Source organism: Petromyzon marinus, chromosome 8, assembly GCF_048934315.1.
Source record: "Petromyzon marinus isolate PM22_M1 ecotype Great Lakes invasive population chromosome 8, UKy_Petmar_22M1.pri1.0, whole genome shotgun sequence".
NCBI lineage: Eukaryota > Metazoa > Chordata > Hyperoartia > Petromyzontiformes > Petromyzontidae > Petromyzon > Petromyzon marinus.
The window spans coordinates 6,041,161-6,063,521 of record NC_133674.1 but is presented as its reverse complement, the minus strand read 5'-3'; the positions used below and the strand labels follow the sequence as shown (position 1 = coordinate 6,063,521).

The 22,361-nt window shown below is 44.3% G+C and overlaps 1 protein-coding gene across 8 annotated transcripts in view; it reads left to right on the top strand.

Moving 5' to 3' along the window:
• LOC116940164 (glutamate receptor ionotropic, delta-2-like) overlaps positions 1–22,361 on the top strand; it is a 219,091-nt gene that overhangs the window by 86,109 nt on the left and 110,621 nt on the right. For 6 of the 8 annotated variants that reach the window (XR_012941244.1, XM_032949512.2, XM_032949511.2 and 3 more), the window contains exon 3: positions 15,317–15,595. The exons of the other annotated variants lie outside the window; for them this stretch is intronic. Coding sequence is in view for 5 of the 6 variants with exons in the window: in XM_032949512.2 (XP_032805403.1) it covers positions 15,317–15,595 (279 nt within the window). In the remaining variant the exon portion in view is untranslated. The remainder of the gene's footprint in view (positions 1–15,316; positions 15,596–22,361) is intronic. 8 annotated transcript variants of the gene reach the window in all.

Here is a 22,361-nt window from a genome sequence, read left to right as displayed (position 1 = left end):
TCTGTCTGTAGCAATTGCAAACTGGCAGAGAGATGGTCATATAAAAACAAATACCCATCACTGTCAGTGCCAGCGGAGTGCAAATGACCAGCACGGGCAGTGCACATTGGAGCATTAAACACGCGTTTAAGGGGGTGCTGACTGTTTATAACCTGGGAGGTTACATTTTAGAGAAATGTACAAATTCCACCAAATCTTAAAAGGGTAGTTGTAACCCAAAGTCAAACTGATTTTCTGCTCAAATGAGCATTCCGATATTGGTCATCTCCTGCTACAACCCTGACAAAGTTGTGGAAACTTTATATTCCGATAACGGGGGCCAATATTTTCATAGAACAACCACGGTTGACTTGCCCACACGGTGTGGCACTCCTTTAATGGACCCCTGAGGGATGAAGGGCTGAGTCAACCTCCAACCAGGATTTGAATTCATGAACTTCCCATCGCGAGCCGCTTGCTCTGCCACTGGGCCACCTTGTCCTCTAACTCTTCAGACCGAGACATGATTGGGTGAATCATCATTTAAAGTTCAATGTCAGCATATGAGCCTCTTTAAAAATACATAATAATGGTATAATTGAATAACTTAAAATTAATTGCATGGGCTGTGTGTGTGTGTGCCTTTGATTTAGGATTAAAATTAATGCTAATGCGTTTACACAGTTTTCAGGAAAGAGATTCATAATGGGTGCTGCGGACAGCTAATTCTGAATGTAATCCAAGTCTTTGTGCACATGGACTGGTGCAATCTTTAATTGACTTGCATTTGTAAATAGACCTTTTCGCCAATGTAGGTACACGTGCATGATTAATACTTGCTCGCTGACAAAACTTGCCCCAACAATTTAGAAGATAAAGCTAAACTCAGCCAATAAAAAAAATCAAGTCAAAATCAAAATGTATCCCGGTTGAAACAAGCAATGGAGTAGCAAACATTTCTGTTGGCAGCTCTTATCTAATGGCACAAATTATGCAATGCCATGGAGTGGGCCCATACACAAATATAAAGATATGATCTCTCTCGCTACTATACAGCATTTGAAGATCAATCGGCAAAACACAATACAGCAGTTTTATTTCGAGTCTGATAATACATTCGGTGGCGTCAGGAGCCGCTCGATGTGCAGCCATTTGCCCTACTTGTGTAAGCGGATAATAGACAATGGTTACTTTTGGAATTAACAGATTGCACTTCACCACATTCACAAAATGGTGACTATAGTTTGCCATGTGTGAAGGAAATATCAGCACCTACGGTGTGTGCGTTGTTCAAAAACGACTAAGTGCAGCCCCATTGCCATCTATACACAGGCTGATCACTGTCAAACACGTGACAAGGTAGCTAATAGTTGACCAACCCCGCTGGGATGAAAGGCCAAGTCAATCTTCACCTGAGATTTGAGCTCACAACATCAGCATTTCTTGTCATTTGCTATCGCTTCGTTGCCACCTGGTCACCTACATGAAGAATAGTCCTGCATGCAAATGCGCAAAAACAAAGGAGCAATTAATTCAACCGCTGCCCATCAAGACAATGGCACGGATGGCACCAAAGCAATTTCTATCGACTTGCAACCAACGCGGTCGAACGGCTAAAGATTCGAGACGTGACTTCATAACATTATTGCTGTTCAAAAAAAGTACGCGCTTATCTCCGAAACACACCATCAATATCAATACAGATCCCAATCTGTATGTAAGTCTCAAAACCTCTAGGGTACTTCCCGACAAGGTAGAAAGCTGAAATTTGGTACATACAGTGAGGAAAAAAAATATTTGATCCCCTGCTGATTTTGTACGTTTGCCCACTGACAAAGAAATGATCAGTCTATCATTTTAATGGTAGGTTTATTTGAACAGTGAGAGACAGAATACCAACAACAAAATCCAGAAAAACGCATGTTAAAAATGTTATAAATTGATTTGCATTTTAATGAGGGAAATAAGTATTTGACCCCCTCTCAATCAGAAATATTTCTGGCTCCCAGGTGTCTTTTATACAGGTAACGAGCTGAGATTAGGAGCACACTCTTAAAGGGAGACACCTGTCCACAGAAGCAATCAATCAATCAGATTCCAAACTGTCCACCATGGCCAAGACCAAAGAGCTCTCCAAGGATGTCAGGGACAAGATTGTAAACCTACACAAGGCTGGAATGGGCTACAAGACCATTGCCAAGCAGCTTGGTGAGAAGGTGACAACAGTTGGTGCGATTATTCTCAAACGGAAGGAACACAAAAGAACTGTCAGTCTCCCTCGGCCTGGGGCTCCATGCAAGATCTCACCTCGTGGAGTTGCAATGATCATGAGAATGGTGAGGAATCAGCCCAGAACTACACGGGAGGATGTTGTCAATGATCTCAAGGCAGCTGGTACCATAGTCACCAAGAAAACAATTGGTAACACACTACGCCGTGAAGGACTGAAATCCTGCAGTGCCCGCAAGGTCCCCCTGCTCAAGAAAGCACATATACATGCCCGTCTGAAGTTTGCCAATGAACATCTGAATGATTCAGAGGACAACTGGGTGAAAGTATTGTGGTCAGATGAGACCAAAATGGAGCTCTTTGGCATCAACTCAACTCGCCGTGTTTTGGAGGAGGAGGAATGCTGCCTATGACCCCAAGAACACCATCCCCACCGTCAAACATGGAGGTGGAAACATTATGCTTTGGGGGTGTTTTTCTGCCAAGGGGACAGGACAACTTCACCGCATCAAAGGGACGATGGACGGGGCCATGTACCGTCAAATCTTGGGTGAGAACCTCCTTCCCTCAGCCAGGGCATTGAAATGGGTCGTGGATGGGTATTCCAGTATGACAATGACCCAAAACACACGGCCAAGGCAACAAAGGAGTGGCTCAAGAAGAAGCACATTAAGGTCCTGGAGTGGCCTAGCCAGTCTCCAGACCTTAATCCCATAGAAAATCTGTGGAGGGAGCTGAAGGTTCGAGTTCCCAAACGTCAGCCTCGAAACCTTAATGACTTGGAGAAGATCTGCAAAGAGGAGTGGGACAAATCCCTCCTGAGATGTGTGCAAACCTGGTGGCCAACTACAAGAAACGTCTGTCCTCTGTGATAGCCAACAAGGGTTTTGCCACCAAGTACTAAGTTATGTTTTGCAGAGGGGTCAAATACTTATTTCCCTCGTTAAAATGCAAATCAATTTATAACATTATTGACATGCGTTTTTCTGGATTTTGTTGTTATTCTGTCTCTCACTGTTCAAATGAACCTACCATTAAAATTATAGACTGATCATTTCTTTGTCAGTGGGAAAACGTACAAAATCAGCAGGGGATCAAATACTTTTTTCCCTCACTGTCGGTAGCGTCTAGGAAACAAATAACAGCAACAATCTGAAAATCCGAGATTTTTCATTTTAAGGACCCCAAATCTCGATTTTAAGTGCTCCATGAAAATGTTTGTGCCTGGTGTCATTCAGAAACGGTTGAAAATATGATTGCAATTTTTTTCATTTGATAAAGCGTTACACACCAAATAAAATTAAAGCGAGAACCATTGTTCTGTATTTTATTGTTTTTGAGATATTTCAGATTAAAGCGGATTTGAATGAAGAGAAATCCGCATTTTATGATGTTCAAATCTGAATAATTCGAAAACGGTAAAAGATAAGAGCTTCCCCTGATAGCCTATTAAGTTCATTAATTTTTGTTCTTTCTAATAAAAAAGGAAGGATATCTTAAAATATAGCGGTTTCCAATAAGTACGTCTTGAAATGTAAGACATTGAATCAAGTCAACAATTTTTTTTGCGGAAAAATGCAAATTTGTTGGTATAGTTGTTAGTGTCTGACCGTAGATACAAATTGTAACAAAATCATATCAGCTTAATTATTATATGGGGAAGAGAGGCTTTATGAACTAGTATGTAAATAAGATTAATACAAATTTTCATCTATTAACATTATTGTTGCATTTATGTATCAATTCATTTTTGCATGGGAGGAACACTTTGTATTTCAGCTGAGATCGTTTACCTTCGGTCAAACTTCTGCAAACCCATTTGGCGTCAATGGACACCCTGGACACCAATGCAAAATGAGGTGTTTCGTGTCAAGGAGAGAGAGGGAATTTTCTAGGTGAAATGTTTTAATATCAAATAAAGTACACGCATTCACGCGAGATGATGATAATTAGATGTGCGTCCTCGATTTGACACCACTTTTTGCTGGAACCCCCAAGATTCCATACAAAAAAAAAACGACAAGAATGAGAACACACATGCTGCACCAAAAAAATCTGAAAAATAAGAAAGTCAGGAATCACACCATGTGGTAGGCAGTGAAATGAAATGGTCTCTCCAGGACATGAAGTATGGAATGTGTGTGCTGCATGTACACTCGCCTGTGGGCAGCGCTCCCTCATACTCGCGGGTGAGAGACGCTTGCGAAAGTAATGGTGGAACAATAAAACTAGTCGTAAAATAAGATGCGGAATATTCCAAAATGTTAAATAATTTACAAGCCTGTTTCGCATTTGAGAAGGATGCTCTTCAGTAATATGCCTTGATAAAAAATTGAAACCAGCATGCTTTCCATCATAATGGTGCCAAGCAAGCGATGAGCCAGATTAACATAATGCAGTAGCTCGCTGCGCATCGCGTAACCATTGTGAGAATCATTGCACGCAAATCTTTACTCGCATGGCTCCTTGCCACAAAACAATTTAAAAAAAACAAGAATGCACTAAATGTAATGCGGCCCAAAAAAATGTGACTTAATAATTGGAATCTGAAGTTGTAACTTTCTATAAATTAAAAACCAAGTATGATTCGTGCCAGAAGCGCATACTGATTACGTGGGAATGACGAGTGTTGTAATTAATATTTAATGCAAATGGTAAAAATGGTATACATTAAATCTTGACTTAAAGCTTTCGTGACTTCAGGAATTCATATTCTTTGGGTCTTTCCGTCAAGTCACGTAGGTTCAAATTAATTAAAATAAAATCAACAAAAAACTACCACGTTTCTATCACAACACAAGCGATCGTCATCAGGAGGAGAACAGAGGGTAATACATTGTTTTATAATCCTATTAGGGTTGCCTTTGGAGAAATAAAGAAGGTCAGAGAAGGAATCTGACTGTAAGCTTTGTTTTGCTGTTTAAGCCTGAAACAAAATGGAAGGCAATATTGACTGGCAATATACCAACAGAGCTGGGAGCTGTGCATCACAGAGGACACTGTCTTTATCTCATAGCTTCCTACATAATCCAAAGTGTTGATCCCTTGTTCAGTGTAAGCCAAAGTGTTGATCCCTTGTTCAGTGTAAGAACGCAAATTAAAACCAAACCTTACACTCCCTGGCATGCGTCTGCCAGCGTGTGTTAGGCACGTGTCATTTCACGTAAACAGAAACAAAAAATGCACAAACGGAACAAGCCAAACTTGTGCTTAACATCTTCTTGACAGTAATAAGGAAGCTGTTTTGTCTGTCTCCCCAGATAATAGGCCTCGAAACGACCGTGGGCTGATGGTATTGTGGCTGTCTCTCACTTGCCATCCGAAAGGCTGTTTAGGCCTGTTTAATTGTACACAACAGATGGGTGTGATCACCTTTGGGACCTACTTGTTCATTACTGTGTGTGGTCACACTATCTATACTCTGGCCTCCGTTAAGACGCCGCGTTTCAGCAGCACCGATGACTTGAGCAATCGCAATATTTCACATGAACCAGGGAAGCAACGTAGGAGAGTGGCTTTTTCCTCGATCGTGGATGTGGCTCAATTATTTTTGGCTGTGTTCTAGAAGGTGTTCATAAACTCCAGGACCAGACAATTGATTTTAGAAATTAGTCGTAGAGTATCTCTAAATCGGATATTTGCGAGTTCAAATTAAGGTAGGGAGATGACTCAGCCCATCATGCCTATGTGGTGAATAAAATGTGCGCTTTTTTGCGGGGAAGTCAACAGTGGTTGTCATATGGAGAGATACACCCCTGCCAAAGGAACGTGGAATTTCTACCACTGGATCACAGCTGTAAATGGGAGTTGAGTACAGCCTCAATGCTCAGCCGTGTGACACCACCGTCCACCCAGCTCTTGACCTGCCCTCTTCACACCCCCCCCCTCCCCCCACCAATTAGCAATTTAATTTCCTTCCAATTTCAGAATTTGAGGTCCTAACCTTGCTCCCTATGGTAGAAAAAAAAAAAACTTCTTCCGGTGATAGTGCCAATGGCCTGCCCACCTTTACCTCCCACCTAGGGTGCCTTGGTGAGATGTTAACTACCTCGCCTGGTATACAGGAGTTCGTGGGTTTGATTCTGACCCTCATGCCTGCATATTTGGACTTTGCATTCTCTCTTCCCGTGGTCACGTGGGTTGTTATCTGGGTCCTCCAATCTTTCCCTCCACATTTAGAAACGTGCATTTAGAGTATTTGGCTGCTATAATTTCCACATGATAAGCCACTTCGTGGAGCTATAATTTGTGGCCAAGTTGCTTCTGAAAAAGAGCTGTATAGCTTAGTGGGTCTTACCTGGTAAAATGAAACAAGCTTAGTTTAGTTTCATGGCGAGCTTTATTGCAAAACCGATAGCCCATATAATCAACATTTCCATTCTTGAGGTATCCATCCCTCCTAAATAGAAAACTGCCTTCATGTGCCCTCATCATAAAAGTGGCGTTACGGACAACCCTCATGATTACTGCCCTATCTCAATCCTTTCCCCTCTCATCAAGATCTTTTAGAAGATCTTAAAATCGCAAATCACAAATTTCATCTCGGAATATGCCATATTCCATCCTCAGCAATCTTGCCTTCGAAAAAGGAAACAGTGCAGCCTCTGTGGTACTTGATACTCTTGACTTGATGTTCAAAAGTTTTGAATCTTGTCATAATTTTGTCATCCTATTCCTCAACATGTCTAAAGAATTTTACACTTTGGATCACGCAGTGATGTTGCAAAGGCTAAAATGCCTAAATCTTTGGATTGTGCAATGAACTGGGTTTACAACAACTTATTTGCCCTTTCGATTTAAAGCTTTCGTGACTGCAGGGATTCATATTCTTGGTTCTTTCGTGACTTTACCGAAAGACCCAATAATATAACTTATCTGACCGTTTTCATTTTTTATCAATAATACATCATCTGACAGGACCCTTTATTTCACTCCTCCCCCTCTTTACGTCCTCCATTGGACCAAAACACGGAGATTACTTGCACCTGCACCTAACTTTTCGCTGGTGCCTCTTGTTCCCACGTTAAGCTTGCACTGTATTTTTTTTCGATTCGCGTGTCTCGATATCACTATTAAATTAAAATATGAAGCTTACATGCACTTAATTTTTTTCTGGCGCCTCTTGATCTCACATTATATTTACACCATTTTTCGTTGTGTTCGCGTGCGTTTCGCTTGCAGTTGTTAAACACCTCGTTCGTTGGTCGTGCAATGTTCCTTAGGGGCCCTGTTCTCTGCAAGCTTGACTTTTTTTTTCGTTTTTTTTTCGTTGCTGTGTTCACGCACCGCCACGGATTTCCCTGGGAAATATAGAGCATAGGTCAGTGGCCAAAACGGGATGATCTGTTTAACACACCAAAATAAACTTAAACTCATTTTGAGCAAGAAATCACTCTTGATGTACACAAATTATCCAGTAATTGCCATACATGTGGAGGCCACAGTGGGTATCTTATTTTCAGGGTGGCTTTGGAGGAAACTGCAGACTACTGATTAAATGCATAGACATCGTAGTTTAAAACACGATTCTTGTTTAATATCTTATAAATTTAAATTGCATTTTCTACAAGGAAAAGGCTCCGTTGTAATTGCCAAGTTAGGCAAAATTATTATCCTAGTTGCCTGCGTTGGTTCCACACTCTTTTCCCGTTTTACATATTTTTTATCTGGCTATTGTTAGACACTTTCATGCTTTCTGTTTCTATAAAATGTATATATATATAAAAGCACTCCATGCAGTGGCAGTCCAATTACTTTGTATGTGATGAGGGTGCCAATTAATGGCATTGCAGCTGCTTCTGATCAATCAAATTTCCCAATGTTTCCCTCCACGAGATCCAGATATCCTGGGGCTTCATTTTATGCTGCATCAGGAACGTAAATATAAAAAAAATTTCTCGCTAAACAATTAGACGGCACTCGTTGTTGGCATCATCACTTGCCTTGTCAAAGGGCAGGTCATCTTGCAGCATTGCACTTAGGTCTTGCGTCAAAGTCATGAAGCAATGATTAAGTTTCAGCCTCTTGGATGCCTTTTTGCGAGCAGCCCACAAACCGATCGTCAACCAAACCCGTCGTCCGCCTCTTCATGAATCCCGTCGGTCCTGCGTTAACTGCTTGCCCTGCCTCCCGGTGATTGGCCGGGGTTCATTACGGTGGTCATCCCACCCAGGGTTTATTACCCAGATTAGACCTTCGGCCTGGGAAGCTGTGTTTTTATGTGGATCCCTGTGGAACTGGGCCACGTGCTTGGAGTAACCACGCCCTGTGTTCTCATATCTGTCATTTGCCATAGTGGGTGATTTGAGAATAAGAATATATATTTATACTGGAGGTATCCGATGAACTATAAAGCTCTTTTTGTTAAGATGTCCAGTAAGGGCAGGTCAGAACGTTACAACATCAAATATACAAACACACAATAAGAATGCAAATTATAGACAAGGTAAACAAATAACTTTAAATTAATAATAATAAAAACAATTTTTACTAGGTAAGGCCCACTGAGCCATTAGCTACTTTTTCATAAGCGACCTGGCCACAAGTGATCGCTCAACGAAGTGGCTTACCATAAGGAAATCCACACCAGCAAAATAATCTAAATAACATAGACCCACGTGCGGCCCTTTTGTCGATCCACTGCTGAATGAGGGCCTCTCCACACGTTGTAGATCATGATAGTTATTTTCGCAACCTCGCCACACTATGATTGCAGGTTGGTTAAAATTGAGGAGCATAGACATGGGAGCTTAGAATAACATCAAAGCAGTGTTTTTTTCTGTACTGTCCTCTGCTTTCCACCACCATGCCCAACCGTAATCTATGGCAACTTGTGTGCTCGTGGTGGTAACTCGTGCAAGTGCTATCCAGGCTCAAGCCTGCTTAGGTTCTGAGATCATTACTTTCCTGAGCATGCGTAGTGTCAACGATTCAGAGACAGAGTTTCTTGGAGGCACTTTCTTTATTAACAACTCTCACGGTTTCGTTCGCACACCCTCCACAGTAGCTCAGCCTAGCCTGTGCACAGCACTAGCCGTCTAACACTGATGGCGCTGACTGAGATAGGCAACTGCTCTCCTTCGTAGCGCAATATCTAGCGGAGACGTTTAGCGACGACGGCGATGAGACAGCGACGAGGAGACGAGTCCATTGCTAGAACCGGCAGCCTCGAGCCCCCCGCTCTCGGCTCCTTTTATGCTACCAGCGCGGCCTGGCTCCGCCCTGACCGTGCCTCCCTTCTCGAACCCGCTAGCAAGTTCCAGGGGCCTCCAGATGGGGTCCTCCATGACCCTTGCCCCGGTGCCTCCCCTCTGCCCACACACCACATGCACACAGCCACCGGCATACAGGCAGTGAGGATTATTTGACCATACTTCACCGTGCTGGCAAGTTTGAGTTGGTGAAGGCAGGGAGCATAAAACATGGGACCATAGAAACACACAAAAATACCACGTAACAACTGCAGACTCCTCTCAAGTCATATTCAAGATTATGAGTTAGATCGCGTAAGTATGAATGTGTCGTAACCCTCCACCACCCGACAGAGCCAGTAAGGTTTGTCACGTAAACAATACGCGTCAATTAGTTGCTACTTTTTCAGGCCACCGGTGTGTTGGAGAGTAAATCCACAACATTAACAATTTGGGTACTGTGACGTTTCAATGGTCATGACATCGACCGGCATCATCGGGCGATTTGCCAGTAAAGTGAAGCAATCCGCCTGCTTCTGGTCTTTAAATAGAGCAAGATGACGTCATAGTTTTGCACCAATCTCAATTCACTTCAGCTTCAAGAAAAAAAGATTCCGCTAGCCAGCCATTGCCTTTGTCGCGATGTCTGAGACTTACTCTAAGCCATCTTTGAGCTAAAAACTAAAAATTGTAATTAAGGATACTTTTGTTCAGTAACCTCATGACCACGGGTGACTAAGCAAGAGGTCGTTCGATGTTCAAAACATGACGTTCAACAAGCGTCGCAATTAAATATGTTTAAACGTCAGACTCCAAGGGATGCAAGGATTTATCATACAGAGTTACTGAGCCACATAGCCACCCATTAGCTGATGTTTAGCTTCTTCCCTTAACCGATATAATACTTCTAGAGATATTTTATGTGTTGATTTTAAGATGCAGAACCTTTGCCAATAAATGTGGAGTGTACAAAATGTGTTCATTGAATTTTTCAAAATATAAAACACCGATGCAATGAGTTTGATATTGCAAAGGGAATAATGACGCAGCGAGGAGGTGGAGTGATGAAATAGGTTCGTGCGGGTGCCTGGGCGGATTGTTACGTCGCAAAACTGTGATAGAGTGATCCTTTCAGGGAGCCCTTCATCCAACAGTGGATTAATCATGGCTGATGGCAATTATCTCGATACTTGGCGTTCAAAATAACTGAACCTTCTCGCGTATTTCTTAATCATAACACGACCAAAAGACAACTATAATGATGGTTGTAGTAGTAGCCGTAAGAATATTAAAAGTCACCCGAATGCAAATTCAAAGCAAAGTTCAGTGCTATTGCTAGAGAAGACCAGGAGAAGTACGGCACTTGCACTCATTAACTCGCATCACGTGCGCCGGAGTCATTAGACGCTTCCTAGCTTATGCAGCTTGGCTGACATTTCCCGCATCCAGATGTCATTTTTTTCTTAACAGACCTCAGATCACATTAGCGTTTCTTGATTGCATTGGGGGGGGGGGGGAGTTCTTTCTGCAAGTGACATAGAATGCTGAGTCTCGCAGCAGATGCAGGGGCTCTGGGCGATCGGTTGCTTTTTCTGCAACAGCTGTTTGCTGTAGCTTAGACGGATGTGCACGGGCAAGTGCCAGGTCTTAACAGGTGTAATTTACCACGAGGTCAGATGCCTGCAGATGCTTACGGGTGGTGTAGGTGTGTGTGTGTAAAGAGGTTCACAGCTTACCTTAGCCAACATTGACCTTAACACCTTTGGCTAATGGTCTGAAATGAATGCTAATCGATGGGTATGGTGCGATTCGCAAGCTAATTGTTCTTACGATATCAACTTTTCAGCAATATATTTAGAAAAATATCGTCATAATATCATCGTCTGCCATGATTAATCTACTGCTGGATTAATGCATTCCCTAGTCACCGCCATCCTCCATGGTCTCATCAATGCAACAGCAACAAAAATAACGGAAATTAAATTGATAAAAAAAAGAGTTATCGCGTGTCAAGGTAGTAAATATAAATGAAATTGCAAATAAGGTGACGAGCAATTCACATTCGCTCGCGGAAAGGGGTTGGGGGGGGGGGCGGAGAGTTCGCGTGATGGCAGCCAGGCAAACAAATTGTGCGCAGACGAATCTCTTGGAATCGTGCGGGGGTGCCATCTCCTCCGAACACGGGCACGCGCATGGACGGGGGAGAGCGGTCACGTGGGCGGTGCGCGCTGAAGCGAAGGCTGCAGCGCGATGGGCAGCAGCTGCTGCTGCTGCTGCGGTGGATGAAAGCAATCGATGAACGTAATCCTTTCACCTCGAGCTTCTGGAATGGAAGAAATGGAATTAGGTTTGGACACTGCGTTGCCTTTGCGATAGTTTTTTTTTCCTCTTCCCCTGCAGCCGCTCTGTACAGCAGAATGGTGATTGCGCGACTGGACGTGTGGTGGTGGTGGTGGTGATGAGCGAGAGTGAAATTGTAGGAGCGGGTGGGGGGGGGGCAGTGGGGAGTGCGAGGGGGGGTGGAGACAGGCTTGTTAATGGGTTACAGGCAGCTCTACCCTGCGTTGTTATGGGTGTTGCGGTGGTGGAGGAGGCGTGCTCTGTAGGTATGTATGTCAGTGTTCTTCAGTCATTTTCAGAGGGGGGCCCACTTTCGCCGATAAGACATCAGTGTGAGAGCTGCCACACCATTTAAAAACCATCGGGCTTTGACAGCAGCACGATGATGATGATGATGATGGGGGGGGTGATTCACATGCCGTGTATTGTCCGGGGCTGCAAGTTAGGAGCTGCACTAAAGGCCATCAGTGGCCGCCAATCGATCGCGGGCCTTGCAATTAAGACCGCTGACGTATGTTGAACTTTATTTGCACCCTACGTAGCCAACCATACTCATCGGAAGGTACGGAGGGAAGGACAAGAAAACCTACAATTGCAGGAAAAAGCAGTGGTTTCCCAATGTAACGTTTGAAAACCACCGCCTCCCTTTTGCACGCGTCTGAGAGGCCGTGCATCGAGGAGATGGAGCGATGGAATTAGCTCGTGTGAACGGGCTCCGTTGGATTGTCGCATTGCAGGATCCTGAGAGATGGTGATGACTTGGGACGTCTTCATCCAGCAAATGATTGATTGTGGCTTGTGAAGAAGATTACGATTTTCTTCGTACTCATAAACGCTATCTCGCCTGCAAGTTTGCAACCTTTTTTCTGTATTATACTACTGTACTTTGAAAGTACAATTGAAGGGGCCATATACAATGCATTTTACTATATCTCATTCAGCTGTCAAAGTCACTGTGTGAACTAAAACATAAAATAACAGCTTAAATAAAATATATTTATCGAGTTTTTGTGTATTGTCACCAAGAGCAACGGAAGGTATCAATGTTTCAGCCAACTGGCCTTCTTTAGGTAATACCGATGTGTACAGAAATGGAGTAATAAATATTGAAAAAGGTAGTTACTAGGATTGCTGGTGGGGCTTAGTGGCTGGGTGATGACACTCCGTTTGGAATTCAAGTCACCGGAGTGTGAAAGGGTGAAATGTGTTTAGGCCTTTTGAAGATAGAATACTAAAACATGGCCAGGTATAATTTCTGGCGTTCTTACATCAGAATTGACAAGAAAACGATGTTGAAGCTCAGGATTCATTTTCATGATGCTCTTTGTGTAAAAACACGAGTAATACTGTGGCAAAATATGTCAGTACCATTTTACATTACTTACCTGGAAAAAAACAGCAAAGGTGGAAATAAAAAACCCACAAATTTATAATCCAAAACCTATCTCCTTTGATTGCTTTTCATGCTCAGAAGTAAAAAAAAACATTGAAAGTCATAGGTCAAAGGTGATCACGATGTCTCTTTTGAACCATTGCAACATGAAATATCACCTGGCCAAATGGCCTCTTGCGAGCTCTGGTGCGATTTGTGGGATTGCAAAGTCCCAAACTCTTTTTTTTCCAGCTGGATCAGCCGAGCTGTGTATATATATTGCATCTGCATAGAATAGCGATGAGCGTGAGAAGTCGTTAAGAAGAAAAAAAATACGCGTCCGATTTATTACGCGCAAACTACCGATATATACTTCATCCTGAATATTTTGCAAGTGGGATGCACCTATTTTTTTATTTTAATGTTGCATACTAATGTTGAGACGCCATGTGATGCATTTTATAACCGTTCAACTTCAGACGTATTTAGCTTCTCATACCCTAACTCACAAATGCACTGTTTCCAGTTTAAGTGATTTTGACTGCCATCTGCGAGACTCGACATTTTACACACTGAAACTGAAAACCCCAAACGGTATTTGATTTATTTATCAATGCAAATCGCGTGGGTGCTTTGCAAATGCTGAACCAACAACTGACGACAAGATGGATTGTGCTTTCCTGACCTTGATGGTTTGCTTTGTGAAGTATTGTAAAGGCAACTTTACTTCACAAACCTCAAACAATATGATGGGATGGTGGTGGGTGGGTGGCGGAGTGTGACTCTATTCATTAATATCTCCAACAGCGATGTGTTAGTCAATTAATCAACTTGGATTTTACCTTGCAGTTGTAGGAGGCGTCTAGTTTGCAATTCACACCGGTATTTTTCCACGTGTTGTGTCTCTTGTACAGCTAAATGATCGGTCTGTGCAGTTAACCTCTATATTTCTAATATATTTTTAGCATGTTTATGTTTAGTTCTACGTATGTGTATGCGCGTGTATATGTGTGCATGTGTGTGTTTGTGTGTAATAGGTACTCACTAGCAGGGCTTGCCCTCACAGCCTGTGTCGGTTTGTATCGGGGGATTGTTGCTTTAGTATTTATTTGCGTGGATCTTTTGTTGTCCGTGAGGCCACACCCGTAATAGCAAGTATCGCTATAAAAAATGTCCTCGGCATGCTTGGGGTTTGTACACCAGAGAGCGTGTGCCAAACAGCGCCGGCAAGTACGGTGCAAATCGTGTGATTGATGAGGTACTCGCAGTGCATTATGGGACGTGCTGCCCCGATCAATGATAAGTCCTTCTCTCCGAACAAAAAAAAAACTGACTCGCAGTGGCCAACACAACTCGCATCGGCTTCTGCCAGATGAACTCACGATGGCTTTCAGAAAGGGATCGGACCACGCAATACCAGTTCCTTTGTTTAATTTGCGGTGAGTCCATGTACCACGAGAGTCCAATAATAATAATAACAAAAGGTGTCCAATGCGATACTGGAGCAACAACGGTGACCTAACAGTTCAGCAAAACAATAAACAATGCACAAAGGACTTTCAGCGCAAATGTGTCAACATGAAGGACTTTTGAACTCACTGAAAATAAGAGGTGGCCAAACTGCAGAGTACCGAGAAAGTGGGTCACCTGGCTGGAAACGATCACTGTGGGAATTTAGCATTTGCGATAAAGATGTGACTGCTGACAATGTTCAGAAAGAGGATTTTTGTTCAAGGGCATTAACTTTGGAATTGAACCCAGGTCACTCTTGCAAATTAGACTCTCCTGGTATCTTGAGTTTTTCACCTGTTTAAACGTAAAAAAACGTAAGCTATCCAAGTGCTTAACGAGTGAAATGACTGTACTACCGATTTTCGGTTTTAATACGCGACGAAATTGGATGACAAAAAATAGAGGGAAAATAAATGCTTCACCTTTGTAACCACGTGTGCCGCTGGACGGGAGGTGATGCGTTGGAGGTTGACTGTGGCGACATCAATGGAGTAATCAGCTTTATCACCCTGTGCGTGGCTCGTGGGCGGGGGGGGGGTCTCCAGGCTTCTGGTGGCAGGATGAGGGGGCAGGCCTCCAATTTTTTTTTTAAAAAAGGGGCTCCAGTGATTGTCCATCGCAACGTTTAATTGATTAATCGACTTGATCCACTGATCATCCCAGCTACAATTCGCCTTCTGCTGCGTGCGTGCAGCTTGCGAGCTGATGGCCCAGGGGATCCTGGCGCTGGTGAGCAGCACTGGCTGCAGCCAGGCGGGCGCTCTGCGTGCCCTCACCGACTCGCTGCACATCCCTCACCTGTTCGTGCAGCGCGGGGCTGGGGGCTCCCCTCACAGCGACTGCCAGCGGCCCCGCGCGGGCCCCGGCTACACGCTGGTGCTGCGGCCGCCGGCCCTCGCCACGCAGGTGGCCCTGCGCGCCGTCACCGAGTTCCACTGGCAGCGATTCCTCGTCTTCTACGACTCGGCCTACGGTAACGTCCTCCGCGTGGTTGCCGCTCGTGACGCTGCTGCTTACTGGCGGTTGTGTATTGGGGAGGCGGAGGTGCGTCGGGTTAGCGCTACGCTGCACTACCAACCCGCTGACCCGAGTTCGATTCACGCTCACGGCCAGCAACCGGTGACGATTGTCTGAACCGGCCTTTGGGGCCTTCCCCTAGGTCGACTCAGCCCCACGTGAGTACCTGGTGCGGTGTGCGAACATCACCGCTGGGGAGACAAAGGCGGCCGGGCGTGGTGCTGGCCACCGACCCCTCGTGTGCCGTACCGGCCTTCATAGGTGCTACTCGCTTAGGGCACTTGCCCCAACATTCTGATACAGGCTACACGGGTGGGATCTTTGTCTTTGGTGGTTGTGTGGCGTGCACGAACACAGCCGCATGTGACACACACAACCCTGGGGGGAAGAGGGTCGCCTCACATCTTGTGGGTTGTGGAGGTGCACCGAGCCTGGCACAAGCGCCGTGGCGACGTCACCGCCTACTCAGTGGTGAACGGCTGGTGCTTGTTGTTATTGTTGGAGGTTATTTGACCCCACACTTGGGTTTGACGATACGATACGATGCCATGCGTTGAGAGCTGACGTGGCCAAGCGGAAGCGCGTTCAATGTACTGCACGGTGCCCAGGATTGCGGTTCGAGTCCAGCGGCCGACCTGGCCAATGCTGCAAAGGAATTGTCTGCTTCACAGGGGGGGGGGGGGGGGCTAAAGTTCTCGCCGTGATATGATTCAAAACAAAAAAGAGAAGGCCAACGCATGCTAGCATCATGGTACAAACGCGCCACATTTGGAAATAACTCACAAATTACCGAATTTCGTGAAGCCACATAGCAACAATGGGCCTCCACTTGCGAATGTACTGAAGCCAACAATACCTCATCTGTGGCAGGCAGCGCAGAGCGCTCACAACACCAAACGTACGAACAATTCAATTCGATGTTTCACCATGGGGATTGGTTAAGGCAGGGACTGCATGATACAGTATAACAATACATTTCTCTGCACTGCCGTCTGCCGCTCACAACTGTAGCTGGGAGACACTGCATGTGTGTGCACATGCAGAACGCACGCATTCCGTTGCAACAACAACAACAAACTCCTTTTGCAAGAAGCCACGATGCATCACCGTTCCAACCGGCAATGATTCCCTTGCCCTTTTACACACCCACGATGGGTGAGCGACTTCACTGGAGACCGCGCGGCACTATCGTGCATCCATGCACGCATACTCGCGCTTGCCTGCGTGCGCATGCTTGTGATCACATCCTCGCATGCACGCGGTTTTCCACTTCACCTACTCCTTGTTTCCCACGATTTTTTGCCCAAGGTGACTGCCCTCCCCCCCCCCCCCCCCATGTACATGCACCTCCACCCCCAACATTCCACACGCATCGCGCGCTGTTCAGATTGCGCTTCGGCGGCCGTCTGGAACGCTCTTCCTTCCGATATTCGGAAGCCACTAGAGCTACGATGCACATTTAAGTCGTCTAGATTTTAACATTTCTTTGTTTAGAAACTGCTTTTTGTGTTTAGTTTGTTGCCTCCCCGACCGCCCGCACCTATGCTAAGCGAGGTTGGCTATGTACGATGTGAAAGAAGTTCAACATAATACATACATAAATGCACCCCCCCCCCCCCACACACACATACATTTTATGAGAATGTAAAAGCAAATACTGAAACACCATGCTGCATAGCTCCATTCTTTACATTCACATACAAATGAACGTGTATACCAGTCCATCTGTCTCTCGGTTCTCCAGATTGATGTTGATCCAGCAGTATTTGTTTAAGTACGCAATTACTTGACTGGTTTTGACCTGCCTGGGTATCATCAGCCGGGTCAGGCTTGTTAAATGAATGCTGCAGTATTTTACTCGGCGTTATCGGCAAGAGCACTCCAATGAAACTATGGGGCTCATCGAAGTTAATCAGCGCAAAAAGCCCGTGACAAGTGTATACACACAGCAAGAAACCCCCTAATGTCACGCGCACACACGTGCAAACACAAATGTGTGTACACTCTTTTTTTTCCTCTCTCACATTTCCGACATTATGATTTTAATATCCTTCCTCAGCCTTTTATATTTTAAAATATTTATATTTTAACATTTATTTTCCAGCAGCTAACCTTGCTTTGATGGTAAACCTCCTGGTCCACCCTCCCCTAATTCCCGCTGCGATAAAGGGCAGCTGGACACACGAATTCCCCTGGCGATTCAGCTCCGGCGCTCGTTTAATAACTTTGCGAGAACTGACAGATTTAATAAACTGCCTCGTTTACTCTCTCTCTCTCACACGTGCAATGCCACCAAGTGATCCATGCTGAGCCCATGGGGGCGCTGGGTGGGTGGGTGGCTGGAAGAGTTCTGCGAGGGTGATTGGGAATTGGCAGAGGTCATTCAGGTGGTTGTTGGCTCAGAGAAATTTTCACAAAGGCCTAGACTGCTGACATTTGCGGAAGATTAATGGTCAGGGTTCACCTGTGGATTCTGCCTCTTTCCGAATCTAATGCCGCCAATACGGTTCATATTATTGGTGAGTATGTGAGCAAAAGGGTGCGTGCCCGTGTGTGTGCGCGCGCGATGAGAGTGCGCACGTGTTTGTGTTGGAAAAGGCACCGATATTAAATCAATTTTACAGAAAACTTAGGGTGGCGCGTATATATTCTTAGCATCGTTGTTTCATTTAATCGGCAAAGCTCATTTAAATTTTGTTAAGCATAAGGCAGGTATCTCATGAAGAAATTTGTTGCAGTTTTTTTTTAAATCAATGTTATAAATGTGTTCATAAGTTACCTGTTGGTGGACATTTTAATGATAAATAATTACTGCTTGAAGAAAAAAACTGGAACAATTGCTATGGTTTTTTTTTAAACCAATTTTATACTTGTGAAATGTTTATTATACAATGGGAAAATGGATTTATAAATTGTAAAATTTTATAACAGTAACTCAACAGCAACACGTAATGAGTTTGTATACCTACAATACTGCTTTATATGCATTGAACGGGGCCCCATGGTTTAAATTGAATGATTTGACTATTAATTACTGGCAATTCAACGGCATTTGTTTAACAAACCTGACTGTTGATGAGATCTAGAGAGGTCTCATCACAACAAGTACAGAGTTTTCGTAAAAAATGTTGCTCGACAATATTGGTCTGGGACGCTAACCGAACAATACATTTAGTTTTTATGCAGATGCATACAATGGAGTTCTGTTCCATTCTATTATATTTGACAACAGTAAAGCATAGGGATTGTACTCTTGTGACCTCTACGACCAATCCACACGCTGCCTTTTTTGCTAAACAAAATTCAGATTTAAATTTCGATTTAAAGCTTTCGTGACTGCAGGGATTAATCTTCTTGGTTCTTTCGGTAAAGTCACGTAGAATTGAAATACAATAATAAAAATAAAACATAATAAAATATTGTTCTTTTTATTATTTTTTAAAACATAATAAATAATGTTTTATTTTTATTATTTTATTTCAATTCTACGTGACTTAAAAGTTAAAAACCAAGAAGAAAAATTCAGATTTCATAGCAGTTTGCTTGATCTCCCGGGTAGAGATTACTCCGATTAGTGACTTTCAACACAGCCAGCCCATGCACCTGGACCGATTTCGAGATAGCAATCGCATTGATCGTCCTCTGATCTGAGAGATCGCCTGACAGGTGAGTAATGTACTGGGCCTGTCGCTTTTATATTTATTCAGGCGAGTGGCCCAATTAGCCACTGACAGTGTCAAGACAAGACACAATTGCCCTTTAACCCCTTGTGTGCTGTTAGTATTGCCACCGTGGGTGTCGTACACCCTGGCACTTAATCATCCTTGATATGGACAGAGGAGCCTGCTGTGGTTTCACATTTTATACTTTTTCTTAAACGCGTCATCGGTTAAAATATAGTTCTATGCTCAAACGAGGTACATTTCATCGGCCATTATCTATCTACTGCTGGATGAAAGCCTCCCCACGCCAATGCCATCCTTCATGGTTTTGCAATGCCACAATCCATCTCGCTGCTGGACATGATCTGATATCATCACTCTATTTCCACAGTTGCTATCTCTCAGGCGTGATCTCAAACTTTGGCTGCTATTCTCCCACCGTTCTCACCCATCAGCAATCATCCCTTTTAGTAATGTATGTACGTTGAACTTCTTTGGCACCGTACATAACCAACCGTGCTATTCGAAGGTGCGGGGGAAGAACAACAATCTAAACACAAAACGCAGTTCGAACGAAATGAGTTTTCAATCTCGATTTCAAATCGCATAGCTCCAGCGGCTCGCTAATATCGGAAGGAAGACGATTTCAGATGGCCGCAGAAGCGCATCTGAAAGCACGCGATGCAGTGAGCGTCTTTGTTTGATTGCTAGCTAAAAGCCGCTGTGAGGATGCCCGGAGTCCACATGTTGGTTCATGCTCCTTGACGAGTTCAGCAAGGCATTGTGGTTAACTTGTGACAAGCACTTGGTGTGCAATAAGTACGACCTCATCACGTACTCGTCTGGCAACCTGATGCCAACGTAGCTCAGCAAGCACTGTACGGACATGGTAAGATCTTGCAGTACGCGTCATGACACCTGCCACAGAGTGTTGTACATGCTGTAACTTTTTGCCAGACATCCCGTAGAGCAGTGAGTTGCAATTATCGATCCTTGTCAATACTATGCTACGACACGCCACCGTGTTGGCTGGCAGGATTCAATGGTGGTCAAATTTTGTCCTCCAGCCCTGATATGAACATTGCAGGACCTGCACGTGGTGATCAAACGACACATTCTGCTCAGGTATGGTACCGAAGCTCTTTAGATGAGGAGAACAATAAATCCTGGAGTGTGTGACAGCCACACCTGATCCTCCCACAATTTGTGTGTGCCAACCGGCAGAACCTCCGATTTTTTTTTGGGGATTAAGCAACATTTAGTTTTGTGCAAACCACACGTGCACCAACCTTCGAGGTTACCGAGGCTCTCCACATCTAACTTTGACTTCACTGCAATGTACAATTGTGTATCATCAGCATATTGATGGAAGTCGAGAGACGTATGTTGATAATAGGAAGGGCCCGAGGACGGACCTCTGTGTTATGCCAATCAGGCGTGGCATAAGCGACGACTGTTCGTCACCCTGCTTGAGGAACTGCCAAAGGCCATTTGCTTCCTTAAACAATGCGAGGTTTCTCATCTGGGTGTGTGCTTTAATCCGTGCGCTACTCTTCCCATCTCTCATTGTATTTAAAAAAAAAACATCTCTCCGTGCTTTTTGCGTGCGCTGACGTTTGTGTTTCATTTCCATTTTTTTGATCTTTTGGCATTGTCAATGTTTGTGATCCCGGTATCAAATTTGGGCAATATGCACTGATTGTAAACTTTCCTTTCTCAGCCCATTGGTATGTTGTTGTTTTTATTCTTAAATTACATTCTCTAAAATCACTGCGACCTACTGTCATTCACCTCTCTCTCTCTCTCAGTATGTTGATCGTGGGTCCACGCGAGCGATTCACACTCTGCTCTGTTTCCCAGTAGTGCCACCGCCCCCCCCAGCCGGAAAAATGTTGTATTTGACTCAATTAAATGAAATCTAAATGTTTGCTAAGCTAACTGTTTATTTTGAGCGGTTCTTTTTTTAAACATTTTATTTTTAAAGAAGTCCTTCTGGTAATCCACTTTGATCATAAGTTGCTTTTAATTTCCTCTGGTCTCTTGAGTCGTTTGGTTGGCCTAGCAAAGGGGTCCAATTTACAGACAGAATTTGCATTAAATCAATGTTTACACAGTCCAGGTGTTGAGTGCTTTAATCAGCCTCTCTTAGGCCCTGTACACACAGCATGCTAATGCAACTGTTATGTTATATTAAGTGCTCATTCATTTGCAATTCACACTCAGAACTCCTTTAAAGTGCCACAGGAACACATATGGCTCTGGGCAACAGAAGCCCTATTGTTCGGTAGATTTCAAAAAATCATTAATTGCTGCTGGATTTGCACGATAATGGTCTGACTATATTGCATGTAGTTAAATAATTATTATAATAATAGTAAATTACAGCCCGCTGCTGATCCACTGCTGGATGAAGGCCTCCCATGCCATGTTGCTTATGGGTTTCGTTTGTCTATATCTCACCATGCTGCTCAGTTAGGGCTGGTGGAGGGTGGGGCGATGCAGGAAGGGATCAGATGTTGCTCGCAAAACCGCTATTAGCCGTGGCAGGGAATCCAACTCACTGCGGTCATAATGAATGTTGCCACCCACTGCAGCAAAGCTCCCCTTGTGTATGCTGTACAGCGAGACCAATTGAATGTGTGCATCATACTGGCATTGCATTTGACTATGAGGGGGGATGCTGCCGTGGTGTAACGGTCAGCACGCTGGACTTGCGCCCCAAAGGTTACCTCTCGGCACGGCAGTTGAAACAATGGAGCAAGATTGTTAAATTCCCCCCACTGCCTTTGTCCATCATGCGGTACAAATGGCTAGCGCCACAGTTAGCCGATCAGTGGGCTGCATGCGGTTGGGTAAAGTGTGGCTGCTCCCCACCCTCTCCCAGCATGTCTGGCCAGCGGAGAAGAGAAGTCCAAATGCTCTGTCTCGTGGGTGCCCCGAGGGCTCCTCTCCCTAGTGTTGGCCCTTCTGCCAGCAGTGGCGTGAGCGAGATAATTGCGGGGCTGCGCCTTCGTTACCCAATTTTAAATATCAACATTTAACATGCGGCATCTACTGCCG